The sequence below is a fragment of the Hibiscus syriacus genome, unplaced genomic scaffold (genome assembly GCF_006381635.1).
Source record: "Hibiscus syriacus cultivar Baekdansim isolate YM2019G1 unplaced genomic scaffold, ASM638163v2 tig00110209_pilon, whole genome shotgun sequence".
In the NCBI taxonomy this organism is placed as follows: domain Eukaryota; kingdom Viridiplantae; phylum Streptophyta; class Magnoliopsida; order Malvales; family Malvaceae; genus Hibiscus; species Hibiscus syriacus.
Genome location: NW_024062628.1, coordinates 1,308,058 through 1,335,184, shown reverse-complemented (window position 1 = coordinate 1,335,184; position 27,127 = coordinate 1,308,058). Strand labels below are relative to the sequence as shown.

General features: G+C 37.6%; 2 protein-coding genes, 1 long non-coding RNA gene and 1 pseudogene across 3 annotated transcripts; 2 read left to right on the top strand and 2 right to left on the bottom strand.

Annotated features, from left to right (window-relative positions):
• The first annotated feature begins 3,871 nt into the window (after nt 1–3,871).
• On the top strand, nt 3,872–4,651 carry LOC120113529 (annotated as a pseudogene).
• An 85-nt stretch (nt 4,652–4,736) lies between these two features.
• LOC120113530 (CO(2)-response secreted protease-like) lies at nt 4,737–8,265 on the bottom strand. Its single transcript, XM_039134664.1, is given in 10 exon segments — nt 4,737–5,420; nt 5,525–5,629; nt 5,691–5,811; nt 5,896–6,010; nt 6,092–6,334; nt 6,425–6,525; nt 6,607–7,129; nt 7,205–7,316; nt 7,474–7,733; nt 7,825–8,265. Coding segments are annotated over 10 exon segments (2,442 nt in total). The 5' UTR covers nt 8,118–8,265; the 3' UTR covers nt 4,737–4,851.
• On the top strand, nt 5,522–6,864 carry LOC120113531. The gene is made up of 3 exons (XR_005515317.1): nt 5,522–5,625; nt 5,702–6,379; nt 6,489–6,864. It is a non-coding gene; the product is annotated as an uncharacterized LOC120113531 (long non-coding RNA).
• Nucleotides 8,266–19,420: 11,155 nt separating the features above from the next.
• Nucleotides 19,421–20,548, bottom strand: LOC120113483 (secreted RxLR effector protein 161-like). The gene is made up of 2 exons (XM_039134631.1): nt 20,491–20,548; nt 19,421–19,893 (listed from the first exon to the last, which is right to left on the bottom strand). The coding sequence occupies exons 1-2, from the start codon at nt 20,546–20,548 to the stop codon at nt 19,421–19,423; spliced, it is 531 nt and encodes a 176-aa protein (XP_038990562.1).
• Between the last annotated feature and the right edge of the window lie 6,579 nt (nt 20,549–27,127).

Sequence of the window (27,127 nt, the reverse complement as noted above, 5' to 3'; positions counted from 1 at the left end):
ATCATATCATACAAGTTTCAGACTCCGTATGAAAACAAATACGACCTACATGCCTCCTATTTATACATGCACCATACTCTGTAAGCAAAGCCGAAAGAACTTCCATACTGATATTGATACTGGACATGATCAATTCTTATAATCTGAAATGGTGAGTAAGAGAGTGAGATTTGGGAAAGCTCAGTAATACAATACTACCAACAGATGCTAAAGGCCAAGCATATATATGATGCATCATGAAGATTTCCTTAGTTATCCAGAAATATACATGTCATAGGATGAGTTGAAGTTTTACTAATTAGTTCTTGAAGTAACAGTTAGGAAGCTTACCATCTAGAGGAAATGTTCAAAGAGACATATTTAGAAGATGGAGTTCGGAGTTGAGTGCGTTCCAACAAAACCAGAAATAATGATTTATTTCAACAAAACATTTTTTTTTGAACACTCAGTAATACCCTCCAACTAAACACTCCACATGCAGTTCCCCAAAACGGAAGCTTACCATCAGAGGAATGTTCAAAGAGACATATTTAGAAGATGGAGTTCGGAGTTGAGTGCGTTCCAACAAAACCAGAAATAATGATTTATTTCAACAAAACATTTTTTTTTGAACACTCAGTAATACCCTCCAACTAAACACTCCACATGCAGTTCCCCAAAACTACATTCATAAAGACTTACCCTATACCCAATGGGTATAGAAGTCTAATAAAAATGATCATAACATAAAGGAATTACCAGCTAGCTAAACATCAAACTCCATACACCTACCAAGACCTAGGAAAACAGTTTCAGACAATATCAGTAGTGTCAGAGATCAGGAGCTAGATATATTTTGTATCAGAAAATAGAGATAAGAGATCAGACTTTTATTTCAGATATCATAGACATACTTTTAAAAATAGAGAAAATATTTATGTTCATAAGGAACACACTAAAGGATTCAAATATTTTTGGAAGGCACGCAGTAATTATCATAGAGGGAAACACGAGCTTCTATAAGTTGATTGGATTTCTGAAACGGGATCCTATAAGAATATTTTGATTACTAACATCTTTAATAAGATATTTCGGGGCCATTTAGAATTTCAGTGTGTCAGAAAGGTATTCAGGAACTTTTACATCAGAATTGTTTTAACTTCATATATCATAGGTGTGACTCCATTATTCAAACCATCAATAGAAATTTAGACATTTTGATTCTTGAAGAATTCTTAGTACGTTAACCTAGTAGGGGTAAAACAATAATTTGCAATATTCATGAGTTATATCCAGTTATCAAGATTCCAAGTCAAATTTAACTAAACAGTTCCCAGCATTGCTATACTTGCCAGTCATACAGACTTAGATATTTCATGAATATTCACCTCTTAATGTTTACTGTACTAGTTGAACTGATCACATTCAAAATCATCTTTGATTAGATATCGAGGAAACGAGCAATTATTTCGATGGTATTTATTTAATTTTTGTATTACAGAAGTATTCCAGAATGTCCGACGTTTTTGGGTTGTGCTTCAACCTTAAAAGAGGCGGTACAACACTTAGGTTTACTAATGTTTCCAGAATTAATCCAATGTCATCCATTTAATTCTAGGTCATAAGGGTATTCATGTTATTTTAGCACACGATGTTATTTTAGTCAATTTAAAGTTCAAGGTATTTTGGTCCTCGTATGATTCAAGGGCATTTTAGTCATTTTAATACTTAAGGGTATATCTGTCATTTTTTTGATTCAATAGTATGGATCATTCTAATAATTTAGTTATCGAGTGCATATTCCAAAAACCAAAAATTCTAAGTCTTTTGCTATCTCCAAGGTTAAAAATCGGTTATCTAGGTTTTTTCTAAACAAAACAAGCATTTGCCATGTAAATCGGTAGTTTAATCAGATCAATATGTCTTTTCAGAGTTATTTTCCATTTCTAGGGACAATCCTTTCTTTTTACATCATAATGGTATTTTTATAATTTACCCCGTAGGGGTATTTTTATAATTTACCCCATAGGGGTATTTTTGTAATTTTACTATACAATAATTTTCAGTATTCGACCTTTAATGAAAGTAACCAGAATTTACAGATCTTGAGGATGCTTGCTTTACCACTTAATCACAAACTTGGAATTTAATTCCTATCGGTCTTCCAATTTCTTATGCTAATCATCTGAGTTATATTTAGTTTACTAACTTTACACCATATCCAGTTTGAGTCCAGTAATAATTAACTATACGTAAATGATCAATAATATTTATTCATGCAACCCATACCAATGAGTTCCCTAAAGCATGCAAGAAGTAGTAATGTATTACATCGATTTTTATGCCATATCAATAAACCAATTAAGCTTCATTTGATCTCTCTTGCACTTAAATTCGACATCCCATAATATCTCTAAGACAAGGCCTAATGAAATACGTTAGATACAGAACTTAATCGGGAAAACTATTCAAATCAGATGATAAAACGTTGAAAAACAGCTCACCCGGTTCGAATTTGGAGAAACAGACTTCAGATTCGGACTTAGGACATTGAGAAACATTAAATAGGATTTTTTTAATAAAATTTTGACTTGTTGGTCAAAGTTAACATTCAACGCAGTCAAAGGTCAAAGTTAACTTTGGGCAGGTCAAGGTCAACGGTCTGACCGGTTTGAATTGACTCAGATCGATCCGATTTGACTCAGACTAGTTGGGTCCGAGTTGACTCAGCTTCAAGAAAAATCTGAGATGTTGGTCAGGCCCCACGCAATGGAGGCTCGTGGTTGCACGTGCGATATCGAAGGTATTTCCATGCGGTCGATTACTCCCTATTCAAGTACTCATCAAAATCAACCCAAAACATAACTATAATCCATACAAAACACGAAGTAATTAAACGAAAAGCAAATCGGATCTTACCAACGCCGACAACGGTGAAAACGATGGTGGTAAAGTGACCCACTAGTCGAGTCTTGGTCGGACGGTGATAGAGAGTCTATGATTAGGGGTTGTGAGGTGTAACAACGATGAATTCGACCGGAATCGAAGAAAAATAGAGATAGACAATTAGGGTTTTTACGGGTATTTGATCAACTCTATATGGCGAACGACGACGATTCACGATTGAGAGGTACTGGGTTTTGATCGAAGCACGAAGACATTTCTATTGGTGCCGACGGTGTCGAACACCGTCGACTCAACGACGACGAATCAACAAAAATAGGACGGGCTTAAGGTTTTATGACAAAGTTTTGAACGACCCTTCACAGCTAACGGTGTCGATTTATGGCAAGAGGATAGAGGGATTTTGATCAGATGGAAGTGTCACTCCTCTTAGTACAAGCGATGACAATCATGGCGGCCAGAGTAAAGTGGAAAGCGACGAGGGACGAAGTTTTAAAAGTTTTCGGGTTTCGATTTTGTTTCAAAAGGAGAACATTGTTTTGCCACCTGATATGATCTTAATCAGTTTTAAAATATATTTCGAATAAAAAACACCAACTACATAACCTAGCCTAGTATAGCAAGTAAAGGAAATGGTGGTGGGAGAATTACGGCTCGAGCCCATGATCTAATTGGAAGTTCACAAAATAGATTACAACTTTCAAATTCTGACCATTTGGTCCCTATAATAATAATTAAAATTACTAATATTATTCCAATGATTTCGGGGTGTTACATGTAGAAAGAAACAACTCAATTATTTAACATGCCAATATTCTATCACTCCTATTTATTATAAATAAATTAATGTTAGTGACTAAATCGTTAGTTTTGAAATAATAGTGGTTAAAACAAAATGTTTTCAAACATAAGTAACCATTTATGTAGTTGTCCTATAAAATAGGTATATTTACATAGTTAGGCCTATTTTAATACAGTATCGGGCCAATCTCTAGTTTCTCCCTTTCTCTAATTCCTCTAGATTAGGATTCTGAAAATTTCCCATTTGGATCCGTAGTCATGTCGTCTACGGGTCGGAAAATCATACTGAAGAGCTCAGACGGCGATAACTTCGAGGTGGACCAGGCGGTGGCTCTGGAATCACAAACGATCAAGCACATGATTGAGGACGATTGCGCTGATAGTGGCATCCCTTTACCCAACGTCACCAGCAAGATCCTCTCTAAAGTAATCGAGTATTGCAAGAAGCACGTCGAAGCATCTGAATCCGGGATCCTTCAGCTTCCCACGAAGGTGAGCTTAAAGCCTGGGATGCTGATTTCGTCAAGGTCGATCAAACCACCCTATTTGATCTCATTCTGGTAAAGCCCTCTCTTTTCACCACTTGTTTCTTTTTAGATTTAGAGTCTAATTTAATGTATATTTAAAGCTCTTTTGTTTGTTGAAGGCTGCTAATTATTTGAACATCAAGAGCTTGTTGGCCCTGACTTGTCAAACTGTGGCGGACATGATAAAGGGCAAAACGCCGGAGGAAATCCGTAAGACATTTAATATTAAGAATGATTTTACTACGGAGGAAGAAGAAGAGGTTCGTCGCGAGAATCAATGGGCGTTTGAGTAAAGGATCTTAATCGAACTGAACTTAGAATAATTTTTCATTTTCCATTTCACTTTTGAATGTGCTTGAGAACACGGGGTTGTTATCTCCGTCTGTATTTACTTATTTTAACTGTTTCTAATGTGTTAATAAATGTTGTTTTTAAATAAATATTTTTTTTTTGGGGGTGCGATTTTGCATGCGTTGATGTGTGAAACATGTAGGGTAAACATAGAAGATTATGCTAATACCAGGGTAAAAGAAAGTTAAAGTCATATTTATTATAGTGGAATGGCCTACTTGGGGATCCTGCTGTCTTTCTTTATAGATGTTGAACACATTGCTCTAATGCTTATTAAGGATATTAGCCCCTACTCATTGCTTTTACTGCTTACAGCAAATGGACTTCTGACTTTGTATTTTCCATTCGACCATGTTATGGATCCAAATGCATCTTTCTTTAGTGGATTTGCAGCTGAGAAGCTCACTTGGTAAGATGACTTGTCTCCATTTTTAGTGAATTGAAGTTTGTTTGGGATCACTTGAACATCCAGGTCTGCAGGTGCGTCGATACTTACTGTATACACTGATTTACCATCACCAGCAACAGTTGTAAGAGTTCTGTTTACTTTCCTGCCCGCCTTTCCATTGAAATTGGAAATCGCTATTGATGGATAATTGATGTTGGATATAAGATCAATGCTCGACTCCTCAGGACATGTAAAGCCATCTGGAATAGTTTTGGCGATATTTTTTATTGTAGTTATATTATAACCGTGGTAGCAGAGGAAATTCAAGTAGTCAACTGCAGTAGTCTCGTAAACTAGGCCTGGTTCCAATGGCCCTGTTGGGCTTACTTCTCCTGCCCCGAAATCATAAGGTGTAGCTGGTGTACCTTTCTCAGTCGTAATTGGGGCTTTCAGATTATTTATCTGAGTTGCTGAAATTCGGTTAGAAGCAGTCATGTATTAGTTGAACTAAACTACAGTATGTCAGTATTTTCAAAGTAAATGCAAGTGTATATTTGTATGTTTAGTTCCTCACCGGTTGTCATAATGGCCGATCTGATTGCAGAGGGGCTCCATGTTGGGTTTTTTGATTTGACCGTGGCAGCAATCCCGGAAACATGGGGACATGCCATAGAGGTTCCTGAGATCAGATTATACAATGGCGGCTCCTTTCGTGGCAGCAATCCCGGAAACATGGGGACATGCCATAGAGGTTCCTGAGATCAGATTATACAATGGCGGCTCCTTTCCTTCTGGCGCCTCAGCCGTGTCATTTGCTATCCATGCTGCAAGAATATTAACTCCTGGTGCTGCAATATCAGGCTGCAAGACATTCAATTTTATAGCTTCATCAATAGCAGCTTAGGAAGAAACAAGTTCTGAAACAATGAAGCAGACAAGGGTTACCTTGAGAATGTTCTTTGGGATGGTTGAAGGACCTCTAGATGAGAAATATGCTATGGTAGGTGCTGGTGTGTACTTTGTGGGTGATGTAGTACGCAAGATTGTGGCAACTGGGTTTCTACAAATCTCAAAATGGATAAAATTAGAAGTTTAAAACATGATCTAATTGGGATTAGTTTGACTAGGGTAGCTGTATTACTTTGTTGAGTTGATGTAGGAAAGAACCTTGGTGTTGTCCTCTGTACGGATCACCGATGTGGGAAATGTACCATATGAGGAAGCGAGCTGTCTTGATTCATCATCAATCACGACTGCTCCAACACCTCCTAGCTTCTTCACTTCATCCTTTTTCTCACTCACCGAGTAGAAGTTATCTACATGCTCACATACAACAATCTTTCCTTTGACGAGTTCTTGATCCAAGGAATCTGGGTGGCAGTTCCTAGAACAAAACGAGTGATTGGAATAACCATTCATTTCATTTGGGGTGAATGTTAATAAAATTTCCATAAATTTATTTATAGTTCAGCACCTTGAATCATTTACGTCTGCTTCTTTTTTCTTGGCTGATTTTGCGTATATAATCGGATATGCAGGGGACTTTTGAATGTCGGCAAAATGAATGCCTCCACCCTGTGTACGAGTTAAAAGAAGAGAAATGACGAATCCCACCGACTGAAAAACAAGAAAAAGGATAAAGAAGAGGATCACTACCTTAATTACTGAGTTGTCACCTAGTATAACATCAGACTCAAAATCCCGGTCAATTGTGCTAGCGGCAACAGTTATGATCCAAGGTGCGGCATTCACAACTGATCCAGGGTCGGGTCCATCATTGCCTGCAGAGCAAACCACAGTAATTCCATGTTGCACCGCGTGGAATGCTCCTAGGGCAATGGGATCATCTGTGATTTGTGGTTTTATAAACGATGATGACCCAAGGGACAGTGATAAAACATCAACCCCATCGGCAATTGCATCATCAAAAGCTGCTGCCAATATGCTGGATCCACGGCATCCATTAAAAGGGGAACATACTCTGTATACAGCTATTCTTGACCCTGGGGATCCTCCCTTGGCTGTCCCTGCTGCCAGCCCGTAGTAAGATGTACCCTGAACTTCACTTCCAGCTGCCGTTGACGCTACATGGGTACCGTGTCCAACCATATCCCTCGGAGAATGGTACCTAATTACAGACCTTTCGTCAACGTCATAGGATCTTGCCCCAATTATTTTTCTGTTGCCGAACAAAAGATTAGGACTTGTTTATGAGATTAATAAATTGTAATTAATCATACGGCTTAGAGGTTACTTGTTGCAGTTGGAGGTGTTGAAATCCTGAGCTGCTGCGCAAGTGCCATTCCATCGTGATGGAATTGGACCCATGGCCTTGTCGTTAAAACTCTCCGACTCGGGCCAAATTCCTATGTCCATTGTATTTAATGTTAGTGCTCACGTAACTTGAAGCTTGTAAAAAGAATGAAATTTGCATTGCGAATTGCGTGATGAACATCTTACAAACAACAAAACACCCAGAGAACTAATGTGATAGAATTCTACAAATTGGCGAACATGTTTCACCTGTATCTAGGATGCCAATGATGGCATCTGAATCATGAGATGTCGAGTTCGAGTTCAAGCCGGGATTTGAGTCAATCACGACCGAAGTTTGAAAGTTCAAGAAATCCCAAGAGCGAGTAGTGTGGAGTTCTAACACAGGGTCTGGGAATACTGACACAACTCCTTGTCTCTTGGCAATTGAATGAGCCTCATCTGCTGATAGATGTGCTGCAAACCCAGTGAAACCATTTTTGTAGCTGTGAATCAGGGCATCCTTTTTCCTGAGCAAATGAAATTTTAAACTTTGACATCAGATTAATTCAAAGATGAGAAAGTCAACAATTTGAAACAAAGATGTTTTAGTGCATCCACCGTTTTAACAACGAGCTCATAAGTTGAGCATGATCGTCCCTTAATGAACCGTTGGTCGACGGCGCTGCCCCCATATACACGATATAAACACCATCCTTCTCTTCAGCAGCTCCTCCGATTTCTGTTAGCAATGAGACATAGATTAAAAAGGACGTCAAACTGAAAATGAATGGAACGAGGGGCTTCATGAAGTTGAACTCAAATGGCTTCGATTGACAAGTTAAAGCTCCCAGCCAACTCCACGATATAAATACTAGTAAGATGGTGGTCCGTGCACGCGCACTGCAAATCATTTAAGCAATAATATCCACCCAAAGTGTGTTTTCGCTTATCTAATGTGCCACACCGGTTGACATGGTGGTGGTATGGTGGTGATGGTACTGAGAAGTGGTGATGATAGGCTGAGAGCAAAGACACCTCAACAGTTTAAGACAATAAAAACAAAAATATATTATTAGCATCTAATACGAAACAGGTAACTGATTTGCCCATTCCTATAGACGCTATACCCAAAAACCACAATTTGTGGGGAAAGCATTCGTGCACTGAGGAATATTATCTAAGTTCTTTTCCCACAAATATAACAGAGTATAATATATGATAAACTACCTATTTTGGTATCTCACATATTCACACGTTTTTGTTTTGATCCACAAGTTTTTTTTTTACAAAATCATATTTAACATGATATGTAATTTTTATTCTAGTATCTCACTAGAATTTAAAGATGACCAATTAGAAATATACATGTTTAGTTCACATTGCATGTAATTTTCATGCTACACATCAATAATTTATCGATATCATTTGATTATAATCGTATATAACCATTGATAGATCTAGTCATTATTGGTATGACAAAGATTATTTTGATCATATATGAATATAGTTGATTGACAAGATTGTGACATCCAAGTGAGAGATTATTTAATTAAAATATGTCATTGTGGGCATATATATATATATATATATATATATATATATATATATATATATATATATATAATATATAATGTTATTATAAAATATGGTGCGAAATTAAGTAATTCAATATGTTACACATAAGTACTAAAGTATACATGTCATAAGTACTGAAGTATTACAGAAATAAAGGTTAATATCATAAGTTGTATAGAAAAACTATAAATATATAAAAACGAAATCAATAATTAATTATATAAATAGAGAATTGTCTCAAGAACTAAATTAAATTGTGTTTTCTTTTTTTATATATTTTACGACAAGAATAAACTTATTTTCTTAAAAGATTTCAATATAACAATACTCGTACTTCTAGGTCTCGGTGGTTTTTCCACAAATATAATGGAGTATAATATAAAGTTATAATATATATGATGGATTACAACTTGGTGATCATTTTCCAAGCCAGTCCATCACAACTTACTAGAAGGTGAATTATGTCATAATTAAAACCAAGTGATATTAGCCCAACATGCATTTTTGTAGCACTACCAGAAAGGATTCAGAAGTTGGAGTAAGAAATTAACATCCGAGTGTTAAGCATCATTAACATCTATAATCAAATGTTGTATGATTAGAGCCAAATCAGAAATCCAGGAAGGAGGTGAAAGAGATTTTGATGGTTAATATTAGTGCTTGAGCTTCAGAAACAAGAGTAGTGGGTTCTGACAGTAATTACATTTAGGGGCACGCTCTTCTGCAGATCTCATCATTCTTAAAATATGATGCCACCAAACAAAGATCACAATGTGTACAAGTTCTTGGGATTGAAGAAGGAAGCCATCCTGAATACAGTAGCAAGTTTATCTCGTATTCTAAGTGCGCACACCACTAAAATCTTGTACTTGATTCAGCATTACCAAAGATAAATCTGTCAGGATAAAGAGTATCTACTTGTTTACACTACTATACATTTTTTTGCAAGTAATTCCCTCCCCACACGTATCATTTGTGAACATCTAGCTGAAAATAAACTATTAAAATTAATATTAAAAAATAAAATATATTTATAGAAAAAATAATCTAAAATTGTCTATTTCAAGTATAAATAAACAAATCAAAAGTTTAGGCTAAAGTTTTCAAATGAATAAAATAATATGAAAATGGATGATTTTGTCCTTATTTAAAATCAGGGTGGAATTAAGAACTTATTGTAACGGGGTTAAAATATTTTTTAATGATAAATACAATTTTTTTTAATTGAGAGGTTGATAAATAAAAACTTTAGTTTTTTTAAATATATTTTTTAATAATAATTAATAATTAAAAATATAAATCACGATAATTTCTAAGTCTGATTTGATAGAAAACTTTTGCCCTTGAATGTTTTTTCTCTAATAGCAGTGATTATAATGGAAAAGCAGTTACTTCAACTCTAAACTTAAAAAAAACATTTCTTTTAATTATTAATATTATTCAATAAATACAAAAGGATATCTTTAAATATTTTTTAATACTTTATGTGATTATAATATAGTATTTATTCAAAAAAATTTAATCAATTGATAACGTATACACGCCCTGTAGACATAACCACTCGAACTCAAAATCTTTAGAAAGAACAACATTCTCTTCAATCACTTAGATCATGACTTCATGAGTTCAAACATCATTAAATGTTAAAATGTTAATTTGAGTACAAAAGACATTTATATAGGTTTTAAAACTATAAATATGATTGATTTGTAATAAATATGTTTTCGGATAAACAAATTTAGATGTTTAAAAACAGATTAGATTTTGTTTTGAGTCACTTTGATAACTAATTTGATATTTTAAGTTCAGATCAGATTATCAAATATAAGTATCATATATAATCTTTAAATAAAATAATTTTAAAAAATAAGATAATTAAATGTTAGAAGATTAATTATATAGATAAATTATTTACCATTATATCTATAATTATACGTGAAATAATTTTTATAAATAAACGTTCACATAAATATTTTTTCTCTTTATTTACAATTAAAAAATTAACTTAATACAAATTGAGTTTAACTCAATCGATATTATTATTAATATAATATATATAAAAAGACTTATGTGATTTTTCAAGTTCAGATCAGAATATCACAATCAAATATGCATACCATATATAATCTTTAAATAAAATAATTAAATATTAAAAAATGAAAAATATTATATAAATAAATTATTTACTATTATATCTATAATTATACGTGAAATAATTTTTACAAATAAATGTTCACATAAATGTTGTTTTCTCTTTATTTACTTTAAAAAAATTAACTTTATAAAAATCGAGTTTAATTTTAATATATGTGAAAAGACTTATATGATATTTTAAGTTCATATAGATCATCACGATCAAATATGGGTATCATATATTAATCTTTAAATAAAATAATTTTAATAATAAGATAATTAAATGTTAAAATGAAAAAATGATTATATAAATAAATTAGTTACTATTATATCTATAATTATACGTGAAATAACTTTTATAAATAAATGCTCACATAAATGTTTTTCTCTTTATTTGCATTTAAAATAATTAACTTAATACTATACGAACTGAGTGACCTCAATGATAAAAGTTATTGTTATTTTTTGAGGTCCCGAGCTCGAGCACTGAGAATGTCAGGAGTGTGAACGCTCAATGTCAAATGGTTGATTGTTATTTTTGAACAGATATCGTGTATTTACTCTAAATTAATAAAAAAAATTAACTTAATACAAATTGAGTTTTATTCAATTTATATTATTATTAATATATATATATATATATTATTAATCTAGAGTGATTATAAGTTGTAATATCTATTCTAAAAACTCAACCATTTGACAATAAACACTCAAATATCCTGCAGTCGCTAGTTCTCGAACATAGAATCTCTAAGAATAACAATTATCCTTTTAACCAATGAGATACATAATTAAATATACTTAATGAAGAGGCTTAAATATACATGCATCGTACTAAATTATTCAAAAAAATTAATCTAATATTATATAAGTAAGGAAATTATTACTGTATCAGGTTGCTTTGTTTCTTGATCAAAGGGATTAGAGTTTCTCTATGAGGATCCCGAGTATCGCATCTCCTGTTTGTGATGACAGTCTGATTTTCCTACAAAATTCCATGAGCGAGGCTAATCGAACAGAAGGGATTCTAAATATATATGAAGTTGCTCTAGCCAACGTGCGAACCTGGATAAATTTGTCCTTTATTTTATTTCGCAAACGATTAGAAGGACTCCCACTTTACATAGGTAAAAATAAAACTCATACATTTGGATGCACGAGTTGTTGGATGGACAAAGCGATTATTATCTTACGAGGGTAGGGAAGTATTCCTTAAATCCGTTGCTCATGCTTTACCGAAATATGAGATGTATTGCTATATGCTCCTCAACACTTGTTTAATGAGATCTCTAGCATCATACGCCGTTTTTGGAGGGCTGGAAAGATTTTTGAGCACGATTGGCTGTAAGTGGCATGGTCTACAATCTATACACCGAAAAGTCAAAGGGCTTGGTTTTCTTGATCTACGATCATTTAATTTAGCAATGCTTGGTAAACAAGTTTGGCGTTTAATTCAACACCCCGATTGTTTGTTGGAACGAGAATGGAAAGAAAAGTACTATCCAAATAGTGCCATACTTAGTGCTCTTGTCGTAACAAAAGCTTCTATGCATGAAAATGTATCCACAAAACCATTTAGGCTTTTTCAGGTGCATTATATTTGACAGTTGAAAGGGATAGCTACATCCATACGACCAAGGATAAATGGGGTGGATCGAAGTTAGTTTCCCTTGCCAGAGATTAGTCATACATATATTCTCGCGCAACAGTTACATGCATGACATTGCATGGTGGAACGTCTACCTGGAACGAGTCAAAGGTACACCATATTTTTAACATTATTGACTCTGATTTGAGTTTATTGACCTCCATTACTCCAATCCAAAGGGATGTGATCATATGGGGTAACCATGATTTAGGTATATACTCTGCTCATTCAGGTTACTGGTAGCTTCAACGTCCCAATCATTCTCCGACGTCTACTTCCAAAATTTGGAAAATAGTTGCTAAACTACAGATCTTTCCTAAGATTAAGATCTTTGATTGGCGATTGGCGCATGGTGGGTTACTGATTGGTAAATGATTACGTGCACTTGGCTTAAGTGATGGCCTTTGTGAAATGTGCAGCTTGGATGAAGAGACGGTAGTTCATATTTCACGAGATTGCTCCTATGCCCAAGAAACTTTTATTTGCACAGATATGTAAGGTATGTTCTTGTCTAGTCTTCTTATTTCTCAATTGGATTAGTTAGACTTGGTGATTACTAAGTTGGATCTAGCTGGCCTTGCTTGCTTTTCTGTTTTGCTTTGGAACCTCTAGAATGGAAGGAATTCCAAGGTGCATGATAACAAGATTCAACCCCATGGATACTGGCTACCAATGATGCCTCCCTTCAGCACGACTACCTATTGGCCAAGAAACATGAACTGGGGAGAGCAAGGACTTTATGGTATTCTCCAGGAGCAACTTTATGTATTCATCCTGCGAAGTGGCAACCTCCCCCTCCAGGTTATAACCTCCCCCTCCAGGTTATGTGAAGATCAATCTTGATGATGCTTTTGAGCCTACTAGGTGTATAGCGACTATGGGAGTTATTGCCCGAGGTTTTGTTGGCCAAATACTTGGCGGCATGACTGTGTCATCCCTAGGTTGTGTCGAAGTTGGACTTTCGAAAATTCATGTCTTGAATGCAACACTTTCTTTGACGAGTGAATATTCGGTGGACGTATGTATTCTTTGAATCATACTAAAAGCTTGTTGTCAACAAGATGTCTCGAGCATATGAGGATTTGTCTAAGTTGGGTTATCATCTTCGGAAAGTTCGTAGAATTTGGATGCTAATTTAAATTACAAAGTGTGTTTTGTTCCTAGAGTTTGTATTATTGAGGCACATATTTTGGCTAAGTGGACTCTCCGTTCTAAAAATGCCATGTGTTTTGACTCGGTTTATCCCAAGATTATCACGCCTATTGTATCCAATAATTCTTCTTCTGGTAATACAAGATCCCAGGGTATTTTTTTCTCCTTATAGGTTTCTTTAAAAAAATATTAAAGGCAAAGACGTGGGTATTATTAGGCTATTGTATGGGCTTGATCCTAAAGAAGACCTAATAAAGATTTCAAACCCAAATTGTAGAGAGTCACAAATCCTCAACCCAAGGCTGGTCCTTGACTTAATTGGGTCCAAATGCTTTATCTTTCTTTAGTCGTATTATCTTTCTTATTTATTTCCAATAAGTAGTTATGTGGTATTTCTTATACATACATGTTATATAATATTTATTTTACGTAATTTATCTATTTTAATATATCGTGTTTTATTTAAAATTTGAACTTTAATAGATTGTTTTAATGTAGAAAGTTTAATCTTAATCATTATATTTAATTACCTACGTATAAAAGTTTTAAATTTCATATTATATAAGTGCATCTCAACTATATAAATACGCTCAGAAAATTTTCTATATATAAATATTAACAAAGTATTAACTAAATCTGAACATATATTCATTCATTTTCTTGAGACTCGGGTTAGTGGTCGTAGAGCGGATGATACTATTCGGATGTTGGGTTTCTCAAACTCTTTTCGGGTTGAGACATATGGCTTTAGTGGTGATATTTAGTTGTTATGGAAACCAGATGTGAGGGTTGAATTTGTTCGAATTTCAAATCAGTTTATTCATGTGATGGTTCCACATAATGAATTGCCGAAGCCGATTTTTATTACCATGGTGTATGCTAACCCTTCTATGTCGGAGCTTTGGACCCGGGAAGGGATCACCCCTGGTTACTCAGGGTGATTTTAATGTTCTATTAAATATTGATGACCTCAAGGGTGGAGTGATGGGTTGTTGGTCTCCTAGTCGGGGTTTTTGTCAGTTTGTCTTGATATGGCTTTGATGGTTATTGGGTTTCATGGGTCGCAACTCACTTGGTCTAGGGGCTCTTTGCATCAATGATTAGATAGATGCCTAGCTAACGAAGGATGGCCACAATGTTTCCCCGATAGTCACGTTTTTCACTTGGATGAGAGGGAGGATGAACCCTCTATTTTGGTTTCTATTCTCATGGCAAGACCATCCAAAGTTACTTTGCTTCGGTCTTATTGGAAGAGTGAGAAAAATACTTGGCAGAACCTAGTCTCCTTTAAAGAATCACTGATGGCTTGGAATGTGAATAGTTTTGGAGAAATTGATTGGAAGAAGAAATCCTTACTGGCTAGATTAAGAGGCATCAATAATGCTCTCGCTTGGCGTGATTCAAATTATTTGATAGAACTGGAAGCGAAGCTGAAATTGTAGTTGGATGTGGTATTGGAGCAAGAGGAGAGGCTTTGGAAACAAAAGTCTCGCTGTGTTTGGATTTTAGAGGGGATTGTAATACTAAATTCTACCATGCTTTCGCTAAGCAAAAAAGGCGTAAGAATGCTATACTTTCTATGAAACTTGATGATGATTCTTGGTGTTTTGACCAACCTCGGTTAAGGAAAGAGGATGTGGATTTTTTTTCACAATTTATTCACATAAGAGGATCTATCGTTTTTGTATAACATAAGGGGAAATTTCTTTGAATTCTCCTGGGAGACATTATAAGCTTTGTCAAAAGGCGTTAATAATGAGGAGGTTAAAACCGTACTCACTGACACGCATCATTCCAAAGCTCCTGGGGTAGATGGATTCCATGCATGTAGCTTTTTTCCAAAAGAATTGGGAGACTATGGGGGAGAATATATACAGATTTGTGCAGTGCTGTTTTAAAGTGGAGAGATCCTTGCAGACATTAGTCATATTCTTTTTGTACTCATCCCGAAGGTAGTGGTTCTGGAGAATTTCACTCAATTCAGTCCTACAAGTTTGCGTACGATCATGTTTAAAATAATCAAGAAGATTATTATTGCTCGTCTGAAGCCTTTACTTCCTAAGTGGATCATGGAGACCTAAAGAGTTTTATGCCTGACCGATGCATCACTAATAATATTGTTATTGCAAATATTAAACATTCGATGAAGAAAAAACAAGGACGGAAGGGGTCGATGGTAATTAAAGTGGACTCGAAGAAAACATACGATAGGTTAAAATGATGGTTCATTGAGGATATTTTATCTGATCTGGGATTACCTGTTACTATGCGTCATTTAATCATGAGTTGTATTACTACTGCTTCAACCCAAGTTCTTTGGAAGGGTCAGCAGATGGATAGTTTTAATCCTTCTCAGGGAATTCGTCAAAGGGATCCTCCGCCGCCGTATATTTGTCCTCTTTATGGAATAGCTTGCACAAACTATCCAGAGAGTTGTTGAACAGGGAATTTGGAAACCGATCAAGATTTCTAGGGGTTATCTCACTTATTTTTTGCAAACGATCTTGTATTATTTGTGAAAGCCTCGCCTTCTTAACTTGGAGTTATTAAAAATATTCTTGTTAAATTTTATCAAGCTTCTGGACATAAAGTTAGCTTGTCAAAAACCAATATTTGTTTCTCTAGGAACGTGGAAGAGAAACTTCGGATTGACATCAGCAATGGATTTCAGTTTTCTCGCGTGGAGAATTTGGGTAAATATTTGGGGCGTCTCTTCTCCATGATCGGGTTTCGCATGTCATGTGTAATTACATCTTCAAAGGGTTCAAGATAGGTTAACGGGTTGGAAGACCAAGCATCTTTCCTTGGCCAGGTGAATCACATTAGCTAAAGCTGTTTTAGTAGCTGTCCCTCAGTACACCATGGAGACAAATTATCTCCCAAAGAAGATTTGTTATGAGCTTGAACGTCTAATTCTTAACTTCGTTTCGGGTGACACTACTGAACGACAGGGAATGCATCTCGTAAGTGGAAGAGGTATGGGCGAGCAAATCATTCCTTATGATGGCGTTTCGTTTAATTACCTATCGCTCTCAACTTTGGGCTCGGGTACTTTGCTCTAAATACAGAGTTTTTGACAAGTATTCTCATTTATGGAGAGGCCTCTCAATTGTTTGGGAGAATGTGCGGCAGAATTTGGTTTAGACATTATACAACGGGAATTCGACCCGTTCACATTGGTTGTGTAGAAAAAGAAAGTGACATCATATCCGATGATGACCACAGAAGCTCGGTAAATATGGCAAGAGACAATAAAATCAGGAAGATGTTGTGGGAGAATCTTACCATATCCAGTGTGAACACCTATCCAAGAAAAGAATCCTACTAATGGATGTAATTAGGTAGGATTTGGTTGTAGCTCCTTGATTTATGGTATTTGTTATTAATTGGCATATCTTAGCCGTTGATATAAAATGATCTGGGCCATTGATTGAGAGGGAGCTCAACTATAAATAGACAGTCTCTCATCCTCATTTGTATCATCCATTCTTTCATTCACTCCTCCATTCTCTTGGGGAGAGAGTAATAATGCTCTTAGACATTTACTATACTTTCAGTGTTCTTTGGTCTTCATTCTCTTTGTGTTGTTGCCTAGCTTGGTGGTCAGGAGTAGCTACACTTGTGTTTGCACTTTCACATGATAAGCCAACCTTGGTGGCTTGGAGTAGCCACGTTGGTGTTTAAGCTTCCACAATCCTAGAAGTCTTGAGGGCTTGATTCCAACCTTTGTGTTGCATTCTCACTAGGCTTGGGTAAGGCTTACTTAGTCACAGAGAAGACCAAAAAGCGTCTAAGGCCGCATGCCCTATCAGACCTTAACTCTGATATTCCGACGGTTTGGTGGAAGGTGCGAGACCAGGTAAGTTTGATTTACTTACTGTCCAGTCAATTTACTTTGGTAATTGAGTTGGAAAGATTTTGCGCTCGAGCTAGTCAATGGTGAATAGAGCTAGTTCGTGGAAAAGTTAATTGAGATGGGGCACAAGAGAAAAAGAGTTTCCACAAACAAAGGCAAAGAGTGCTATGGTGGGAAACAAGAAGAGTCTGACGAGCTCGAGAGCATCATCGGTGTCCAACCATGGGATGTCGTGATGAGTTCACAAGCAATACATGAGGCAACACAAACACACCAGGATGAGCTAGATCTCAAGGTAGAGAGGCTCAATGGTGGAGCTCAAGGCGTGTTCGAGCAAGGCAACACGTTCACTCGTGAAGATGAGAAGAGTCTTGATGAGGAACAAGAAGAGGAACTGACAATGTACGAGAAATGGGCTTATTTGATGGAATGTTTGGCTTTCCACGCAGAGAGGCTCATCAAGTTGGAGTAGATCTCAACTTTATGGGAAAAGAGGGTCGGGAGACTTGAAAAAGTCGAGGAAGAGGTCAAAGAGACCCAGGGTGTTATGGAGTCCCGCGTTGATAGATTGGAGTCCATGGAGGATAGGTTCAAGGATGAGACGCACCGAGTTCTCAACGAGTTGGAGATGGTTCAAGGAAGTAATACCCATGAAGCTGAGGTGATGGCTTTGAGAAATGAGGTGGATGAGCTCAAGAGGGAGCTACTCATATGCAAGGGAGCAATGAGTGATTGGGGTGTGCTCAAGACCTTCTTGAAGGGACTTAGACAAGGGGTGATGCTCGGGGGAGAGCAAGGAGATGCCCAGAGACTTTTGGAGGCCATAGTTGTAGCCGGAAAGCTGACCGAGCTTGCGGGAGACAAGCCAACTAGTTTTGTGTCATCCAGGCCCATGCCCAGGGATAGTGAAAATAGTGGGGGAGACCGGGAAAAGGTGTAGCTGGGAGATGGTAAAGGAAACTCTTCAAATGGCTAAGGTGAGCCATCGACTGTTCGTAGCCTGTGAAAGCCATCAGGAAAGAATGACAAGGCTAAGTCTGGTGTGAACAAGAAAGCGAGTAAGAAAAAACTAAAGTGTTAATTCTGTGATGGTCCTCACTTGATTAGAGGATGTCCAGAAAAGCATCGCCTTGCAACCATCATAAAGAGGATGAAGAAGGAGAAATAATGGGAATTGGCGTGGTCACAAGTGTTTAAGCTGCCAAGCTAGGTAAAGACTTGGTCCGATTGAGAGGGTCAATGTAGTCAAGCAAAGTACAAGATGAGATACGACTGTTGATGTTGAGGCAGCCGAACCCAGAGGAAAGTTCGATATGATTGCGAGTGTCCAAGTAATCAAGTCAGGAGAAGGACTTGGTGAGGCTACATGTTTCTGAACAGTTTTGAGAAAAAATGATTCTCATATTTCTTAACAGCAGATTACAACTTTAAAGAAATGATTAGTACAAAAAATAGGAAAGTATCCCTAAAAATTAGGAACTACAATTAGAGACATATTTACACTAGGTTAACTCCTAAAAATAAAGAAGAAGATTGAGTTCCTTAATTCTAGGATTTCCAATACTCCCCCTCAAGCTGGTGTATAGATATTTATCAATCCCAGCTTGCAAATAAAATCTTCAAACACATTCTTACTCATACTTTTAGTTAGCAAGTCTGCAACTTGTTGCTTAGTAGGAAGATAAATGATACAAACTTCTCCTGAATTTACCTTCTCTTTGATGAAATAATGATCATCTCCACGTGTTTAGTCCAATCGTGATAAACTGGGTTATGTGTTATACTGACAGCAGCTTGATTATCACAATATACCTTCATAGGTTTAACATAAGATACTTTTAGTTCCTTCATTAATCTTTGTAACCAATTCCCTTACATATACCATGAGACAAAGCTCGATATTCTGCCTTTGTACTGCTACGAGCCATAACAGACTGTTTTTTACTTCTCCATGTCATAAGATTGCCCCACATATAGCTACAATAACCACTTGTAGATCGTCTGTCACTCACTGATCCTGCCCAATCTGCATAAGTGTAAAGTTCTATGTCACAACTGGTATTTTTCTTGAATTGAAGACCTTTACTCGTTGTTCCCTTCAAATACCTTAGCATCCTGTAAACTGCCTCCAAATGTTTTTCCTTTCGAGCATGCATATACTGACTGATGACACTCACCCCGAATGCAATATCAGGTCGGGTGTGAGATAGATAAATAAATTTTCCCACGAGTCGCTGGTATCTCCCCCTGTCTGCTTCTTCCCCATCATCATCATTGCCTAGCTTAGAATTGAACTCCATTGGGGTTTCGACAGGTATACAACCTAGCATGCCAGTTTCAGCCAATAAATCAAGAACATACTTTTGTTGGTAAATAGAGAATTGAGATATTTTATTTTGTTCATTAGTGTGGTGTATATGGACACGTCAAAAATAAAATGATTTTTGATAAAGACTTTACGGTAGGCGAGAGTATTTTTTTTACGGAGCTAGACAGTCGGTTAGTTGGTCCGTGTGGCCCTTAAATGCCTCTCTCGATTGCTCGACGTCTAATTCAGCCTAAACTCCTCGGTTAATATTGCTATAGTGATAAACACGATAGAATTCCAATAAAAAACATAAGTAAACGTGTGTGGGGAAATTTTTGGCATGAATGCCTATGTTTATTAACATAAAACTCTCTATGTCTAATGGAGGTGGGGAGGCCTCCTTTTATAATGAAGTCCCCTTACATCTAATGACTACTCCTAATCTAACTACAAGTAAAACTCTTTACTTTAGTTGAAACTCTAATGTTTGAGTCCTATTCAAACAAGGACTATGCTATTTGGCTTTATTTTCCAAGGAATGGTTAGTTTTTCTAGGTGGACAGACCCTAAGTCGATACTGGCCTCAGCCCTCAGTGCACCCTCGGTGTGCACAGGCCTCGGCCTTGAGAGCCCTCAATGTGTGCTGCCCTCGTCCCCCAAGTGGCCCCATTTGTGCATTCATCTCGGTTCTAGGTGCATACTCGGTGTGAGTTAGACCCGACCCTAAGTATATCCTATTACTTATTGGCTAGAGCCCTCGGCTGACCTTGTCGTGCGTTAGCCTCGGATCTAGGTGCACCTTGATGTGCGGTGGTCATGACCCTAGGCGACCCTTGTTATTTGATGTCCATGCTTGCAGGTAATTAAGGTGGGCGTGTCTTAACCCTATTTGACTCTGTGTATACCTTGGTCTCTGTATAGCCCACAAGGGCCACTTAGGCTGCGTCAGTCGCACCCTGGTGGGTGTTGGTCTCGGCACCAAAGCAGAAGAAGCATGTCTTGTGCTGGTTAGAGCCCTACGAGTAGTCAGTTGTAGGCCGACATTGCCTACAAGTTCACGGTCTGTGACATTCTCCCCCACTTGTTCTAGCGATGCCCTTGTCACTAGGTTTCCTTTGTGGCTTTAAAAGTATTTCCCAAGGTGGTGTTCACCTTTTTTTGAGCATTCTTGACATGTTGAATAATTGTTAAGGTCTTGGCTCTTTTTGATCACATTGTATCAACATGACACTACCTTGCCATCGGGAATCCATGATGCTCATGACTTTTGCACAGGGAAGGATAGAGGATTTGATCCGAATAAGGAAGTTCAACCCGATGACAAAATCAAAGTCATCCATGGGGATTATCATGAAGTCTACGTTGTCATTCCATCATCCAATCTTCAATTCTACCTTCCACACCATTCCAAATATTAAAACTTCTTTAGTGTTGATGGTCTTTATTGCTCACTTTGATGGTTCAATTTTGAGTCCATGATCATCAATGACCCTTTTTGGTATGAATAAATCGATTTCCCTGGTATCCACGAGATTAACTCTGGATTGTCTGACAAGATTGATGTCCACGTACATTAACCCTTGCTACAGGTTTTGATCTTGTGTGACTTGTAGTGGATAATTTTGTACCATTTGTAGTGCCCTCACACGGTGATTCTTTCTTCTCTTGGAACTTACCCTCGGCTTAACACTTATATTTAATATAAGTTTACATACTTCTCATCTGAATCGTTATTTCTCAGGCAATGGTTGCGAGTTTTTCAGTGTGGGGGCAATCTCTTGCAAAGTTTCCTTACTCATGGCAATTGAAGCAGCTGATCAATTAGATGTCTCCCTTCTCTTTTGACTTGTTATGTGAAGATTTGCCTTTTATAGGCTTCTCATCCTCACTTGATAGACTTTGTTCTTGGCCTTCATATTGGTTTCTCTTATTAGGACCCTCTGCTTTTGATTTTGGAGGCTTATGTTTCTTAACACCAAGTCCGATGAGGGATTCGGTGGTCGTCAATGCTTTAAATAATTATTTGACATATTCTTTCCAACTCATTTTTAGCCCACGACTTTAATCCATCTATGAAGGTGAAGAACATGTCCTCTTCGGTTAGGCTCGGGACTTATAGGCTTAACTCGATAAATTGTTGAACGTGCTTTCAGAGATCATTCTTGCCTAAGACGCCTTAGTTTTGATTATGCCTCATTCTTTGCATGATAAGGGTAAAATTGCTCTTTGAACTCTGTTTGGAATTCTGTCAGGTTCCAATGGTGGTACCATTTTATTTCATCTCGGTGCAACTACGTCGCCACCAAAAGAGTGCTAAATTAGTTAGGTAAACAAAAACAATGTTTACATTTTCAATAATGCCTATGGCTTGAAAGTATTTATCCATGTTCCAGATAAAATTTTCAACTTCTTTGGCCAACCTAGTCCCTTTAAACTTTTATGGTTTAGGGACTTCGGTCTGACCTTTGGGAGCGTTCGTTAGCATGCTATCAGCCACGATAGCCTTGCACAAGGCCACCTCGGTCTTGAGTTGCCGATCTCATTCTTCAGGTTTTCAACCTTGGTTCTGGAAACCTGGTTTTTAAGTTCTTTGAGCTCTTGTGTTATGGTCAGGATTTGGGCTTCCAGATTATCTTGTTGGGAACTCTTCGCATCTAATCCATTTAGTATGGCCAGCACATCTTCTTGGATATTCTCCAAGGCTTCAAGCTTCTCGAGATCCAGGGACCCTAGCTTTTCTAGGTCGATGGATTCCAGTCGATCTAATACCTCCCTAGCTTCTTTTACATAGTCTTTTGAAGAGCCTCTTTTCTTTCTTGTGTTGCGGGTCTCGACCCCGCGGACCTTACTGTTTCATGTTGTTGTGAAGCCATCTCGTCAAACGTCAAAGCTCACTCTGATACCACTTGAAACAGGGCTAGACTGTCAGCTAGCTGGTCCTTTCGGCCCTTAGATATCTCGCTCGATTGCTCAGCATCTAAGTCATCCTAAACTCCTCGGTTAATGTTGCTATAGCGATAAGCATGATGGAAAAGTAATAAAAAACGTAAGTAAGCATGTGTGGGGAAATTTCTTGCACGAATGACTGAGTTTATTAACACAAAACTCTCTATGTATAATGGAGGTAGGTAGACCTCCTTTTATAATGAAGTCTCCTTACATCTCATGACTATTCCTCATCTAACTACAAGTAAAACTATTTACTTTAGTTGAAATTCTAATGTTTGAGTCCTATTCAAACATCTCATGACTATGCTTTTATTTTCTAAGGAATGGTCGGATTTACTATGTGTAAAGGCCCTAAGTCGGTACTGGCCTCGACACTTAGTGCACCTCGGTGTACGCAACCTCGACCCTGTGTGCCCTTGATATGTGCTACCTAGCCCCCAAGTGGCCCTATTTGTACATACATCTTGGTTCTAGGTGCACATCTGGTGTACGTTAGCCTCAACCCCAAGTATGTCCCGTTACTTGCTGTTTAGAACCCTCGGTTGACCTTGTCGTGTGTTGGCCTAGGCTCTAGGTGTACCTCGGTGTGCGGTGGTCACGACCCTAGATAACCCTTACTGTTTGATGGCCATGCTTATGGGTAATTTGGGGCAGGCGTGTCTTGGCCCTATTAGGCTTTGTGTGCACCTTGGTCTCAATATGACCCTTGTGGGCCGCCTAGGCTGCGTCAGTCGCACCCTTGTGGGTGTTGGTCTCGGTACCACAGCGAAAGCAACCTGCCTTGTACTGGTTCCATCCCCATGGGTAGTCAATTGTGGGTCGATCTCGCCTATAAGTTCCTGATCCGTGACATTCTCCCACACTTGTTCTAGTGTCGCCCTTGTCGCTAGGATTGCTTTATGGCTTTAAAAGTAGTTTACAAGGTGGTTTTCACCTTTTTTGGAGCATTATTGACATGTTAAATAACTGTTAAGGTCTTGGTCTCTTCTTGATCACATTGTATCAATAGGACACTATCTTGACATCGGGAATCCATGATGCTCATGACATTTTCACAGGGAATGATAGAGGCTTTGATCCGACTAAGGAAGTTCAACCCGATGACAAAATCAAAGTCATCCATGGGGATTATCATGAAGTCTATGTTGTCCTTCTATCCTCCAATCTTCAATTATACATTCTGCGCCATTCCAAAGATTGTAACTTCTTTAGTGTTGATGGTCTTGATTGCTCCATTTGATGGTTTAATTTTGAGTCCATGATCCTCAATGACCCTTTTTTTATGAATAAATTGATTACCCTTGTATCCACGAGGGAAACTTTGGATTGTCCGGAAAAAATGATGTTCACGTACATTAACCCTTGTTTTTAGTTTTTACGTTGTGTGACTTGGAGTGGATAATTTTGTACCCTTTATGGTCCTCTCCCTTGGTGATCCTTTCTTCTCTTAAAACTTACCCTCGACTTAACACTTGTAATTAAGCTAAGTTTACATACTTCTTCCTCTGAATCGTTGTCTTTTTAGGAAATAGTTGCGAGTTTTTCAGTGTGGGGGAAATCTCTTACAAAGTTTCCTTATTCATGGCAATTGAAGTAGCAAATCGATTGGATGTCCCCCTTCTCTTTTGACTTGTTACATCTGAAGATCTGCCTTTTATAGGTTCCTCATCATCATTTGATAGGCTTTATTCTTGGCCTTCATCTTGGTTTCTCTTATTAGGACCCTCAACTTTTGATTTTGGAGGCTTGTATTTCTTAACACCAAGTTTGATGAGGGATTCGGTGGTTGTCAATGCTTTAAACAATTGTTTGACACCCCTTCTTTCCAACTCATTTTTGGTCCATGGTTTTAATACATCCATGAAGTGAAGAACTCGTTCTCTTTGGTTAGGCTCGGGACTTGTAGGCTTAACTCGAGAAATGGCTCTTTTAACTCCGCTTGGAATTCTGCCAGGTTCCAATGGTGATGCCCTCTCGTTTCATCTCGGTGCATTTACGTCACCACCATAAGAGTGCTAAATCAATTAGGTAAAAAAATGTTTACTTTTTCAGTAATGCCCATGGCTTTAAAGTATTGATCCATGTTCCACATAAAATTTTCAATGTCTTTGGCTGACCTAGTCTTTTTAAACTTTTTTGGTTTAGGGACTTCAGTCCGACCTTTAGGAGAGTTTGTTAGCATGCTACTAGCCACAACAACCTTGCACAATGCCAACTCGATCTTGAGTTGCTCAATCTCATTCTTCAGGTTTTCAACCTCAGTTCTAGAACCCTGGTTTTTAATTTCTTTGAACTATTGTGTTATGATCAGAATTTGGGTTTCCAGAGCATCATCTTGTTGGGAACTCTTCGCATCTAATCCATTGAATATAGCCAGCACATCCTCTTGGATATTCTCCAAGGCTTCAAGCTTCTCGAGATCCAGGGAGCTTAGCTTTTCTAGGTCGATGGATTCCAATCGATCCAACACCTAACTAGCTTTTCTCACGGAGTCTTCGAGTTTAGCGATCTTACCTTGGAACGATGCAGTGATATCTTTTGAAGAGTTTCTTTTCTTTCTTGTGTTGCGGGTCTCGACCCCCTGGACCCTGTTACTTCATTTTATTATGAAGACAACATGTCTAATGTCGAAGCTCGCTCTGATACCACTTAACACGAGGCTAGACTGTCGACTAGCTGGTCCTTATGGCCCTTAGATGCCTCGCTCGGTTTTTTAGCATGTAAGTCAGCCTAAACTCCTCGGTTAATGTTGTAATAGTGATAAGCATGATATAAAAGTATTAAAAAATATAAGTAAGCGTGTGTGAGGCAATTTTTGGCATGAATGGCTGAGTTTATTAACACAAAACTCTCTATGTCTAATGGAGGTAGGAGACCTCCTTTTATAATGAAGTTCCCTTATATCTCATGATTACTCCTCATCTAATCACAAGTAAAACTCTTTACTTCAGTTAAAACTCTAATGTTTGAGTCCTATTCAAACAATGACTATACAATTTGGCTTTATTTTCTAAGGAATGGTCGGATTTGCTATGTAGATAGGCCCTAAGTCAGTGATGGCCTTAGCCCTCGTGCACCCTCGGTGTACGCAGGCCTCGGCCCTATGTGCCCCCAATGTGTGCTATCCTTACCCCCAAGAGGCCCCATTTTGTTCATTCATCTTGGTTTTAGGTGCACACCCGGTGTACGTTGGCCTCGACCCCAAGTGTGTCTTATTGCTTACTATCTAGAGCCCTTGGCTGACCTTATCGTGTGTTGGCCTCAGCTCTAGGTGTACCTTGGTGTGCGGTGGTCATAACCCTAGTCGACCCTTACTATTTGATGGCCATACTTATGGGTAGTCTGTTGTGGCCGACCTCGCCCACAAGTTTCCATTCTGTGATATTCTCCCCTAGTTTTTCTAATGATGCCCTCGTTACTAGGTTTGTTTTGTGGCTTTAAAAGTAGTTCTTAAGGTGGTGTTCACCTTTTCTGGAGCATTCTTGACGTGTTAAATAAATGTTAAGGTGTTGGTCTTCTTGATCACTTTCTATCAACGGGATACTACCTTGCCATTGGGAATCCATGATGCTCATGACATTTGGATAGGGAAAGATAAAGGCTTTGATTTGAATAAGGAAGTTTAATCCGATGACAAAATTAAAGTCATCTATGAGGATTATCATGAAGTCTACGTTGTCCTTCCATCCTCCAATCTTCAATTCTATCTTCCACTTCAGTCCAACAATTGGAATTTCTTTAGTGTTGATGGTCTTGATTACTCATTTTGATGGTTCAACTTTGAGTCCAAGATTATCGGTGACCCTTTTTTGTATGAATAAATCGGTTGCCCTGGTATACACGAGGGCAACTCTGGATTGTTTGGAAAGATTGATGTTCATATACATTAACCATTTTTTCGATTTTGATGTTGTGTAACTTAGAGTGGATAATTTGTTACCCTTTGTGGTACCCTCCCTCGATGATCTTTTCTTCGCTTGGAACTTACCCTCGGCTTAGCACTTGTAATTGAGCTAAGTTTATATACTTCATTCTCTGAATCGTTATCTTTTTCGGCAATGGTTGCGAGTTTTTTAGTGTGGGGGCAATCTCTTACAAAGTTTCCTTGCTCATGGTAATTGAAGCAGCAGATCGATTGGATGTCCCCCTTCTCTTTTGACTTGTTACGTCTAAAGATCTACCTTTTATAGTCTCCTCATCATCACTTGATAGGCTTTGTTCTTGGCCTTCATCTAGGTTTCTCTTACTAGGACCCTCAGTTTTTTATTTTGGAGGCTTGTGTTTCTTAACACCAAGTTCA

Bases quoted from the DNA above. Each gene is read 5' to 3' on its own strand.
- LOC120113483 (XM_039134631.1), bottom strand. From the start codon at position 20,548: ATGGGGCCACTTGGGGGACGAGGGCAGCACACATTGAGGGCTCTCAAG. The intron at 19,894-20,490 runs GTGCACACCGAG...CTGGCATGCTAG, and splicing joins GGCTCTCAAGGCCGAGGCCT to GTTGTATACCTGTCGAAACC.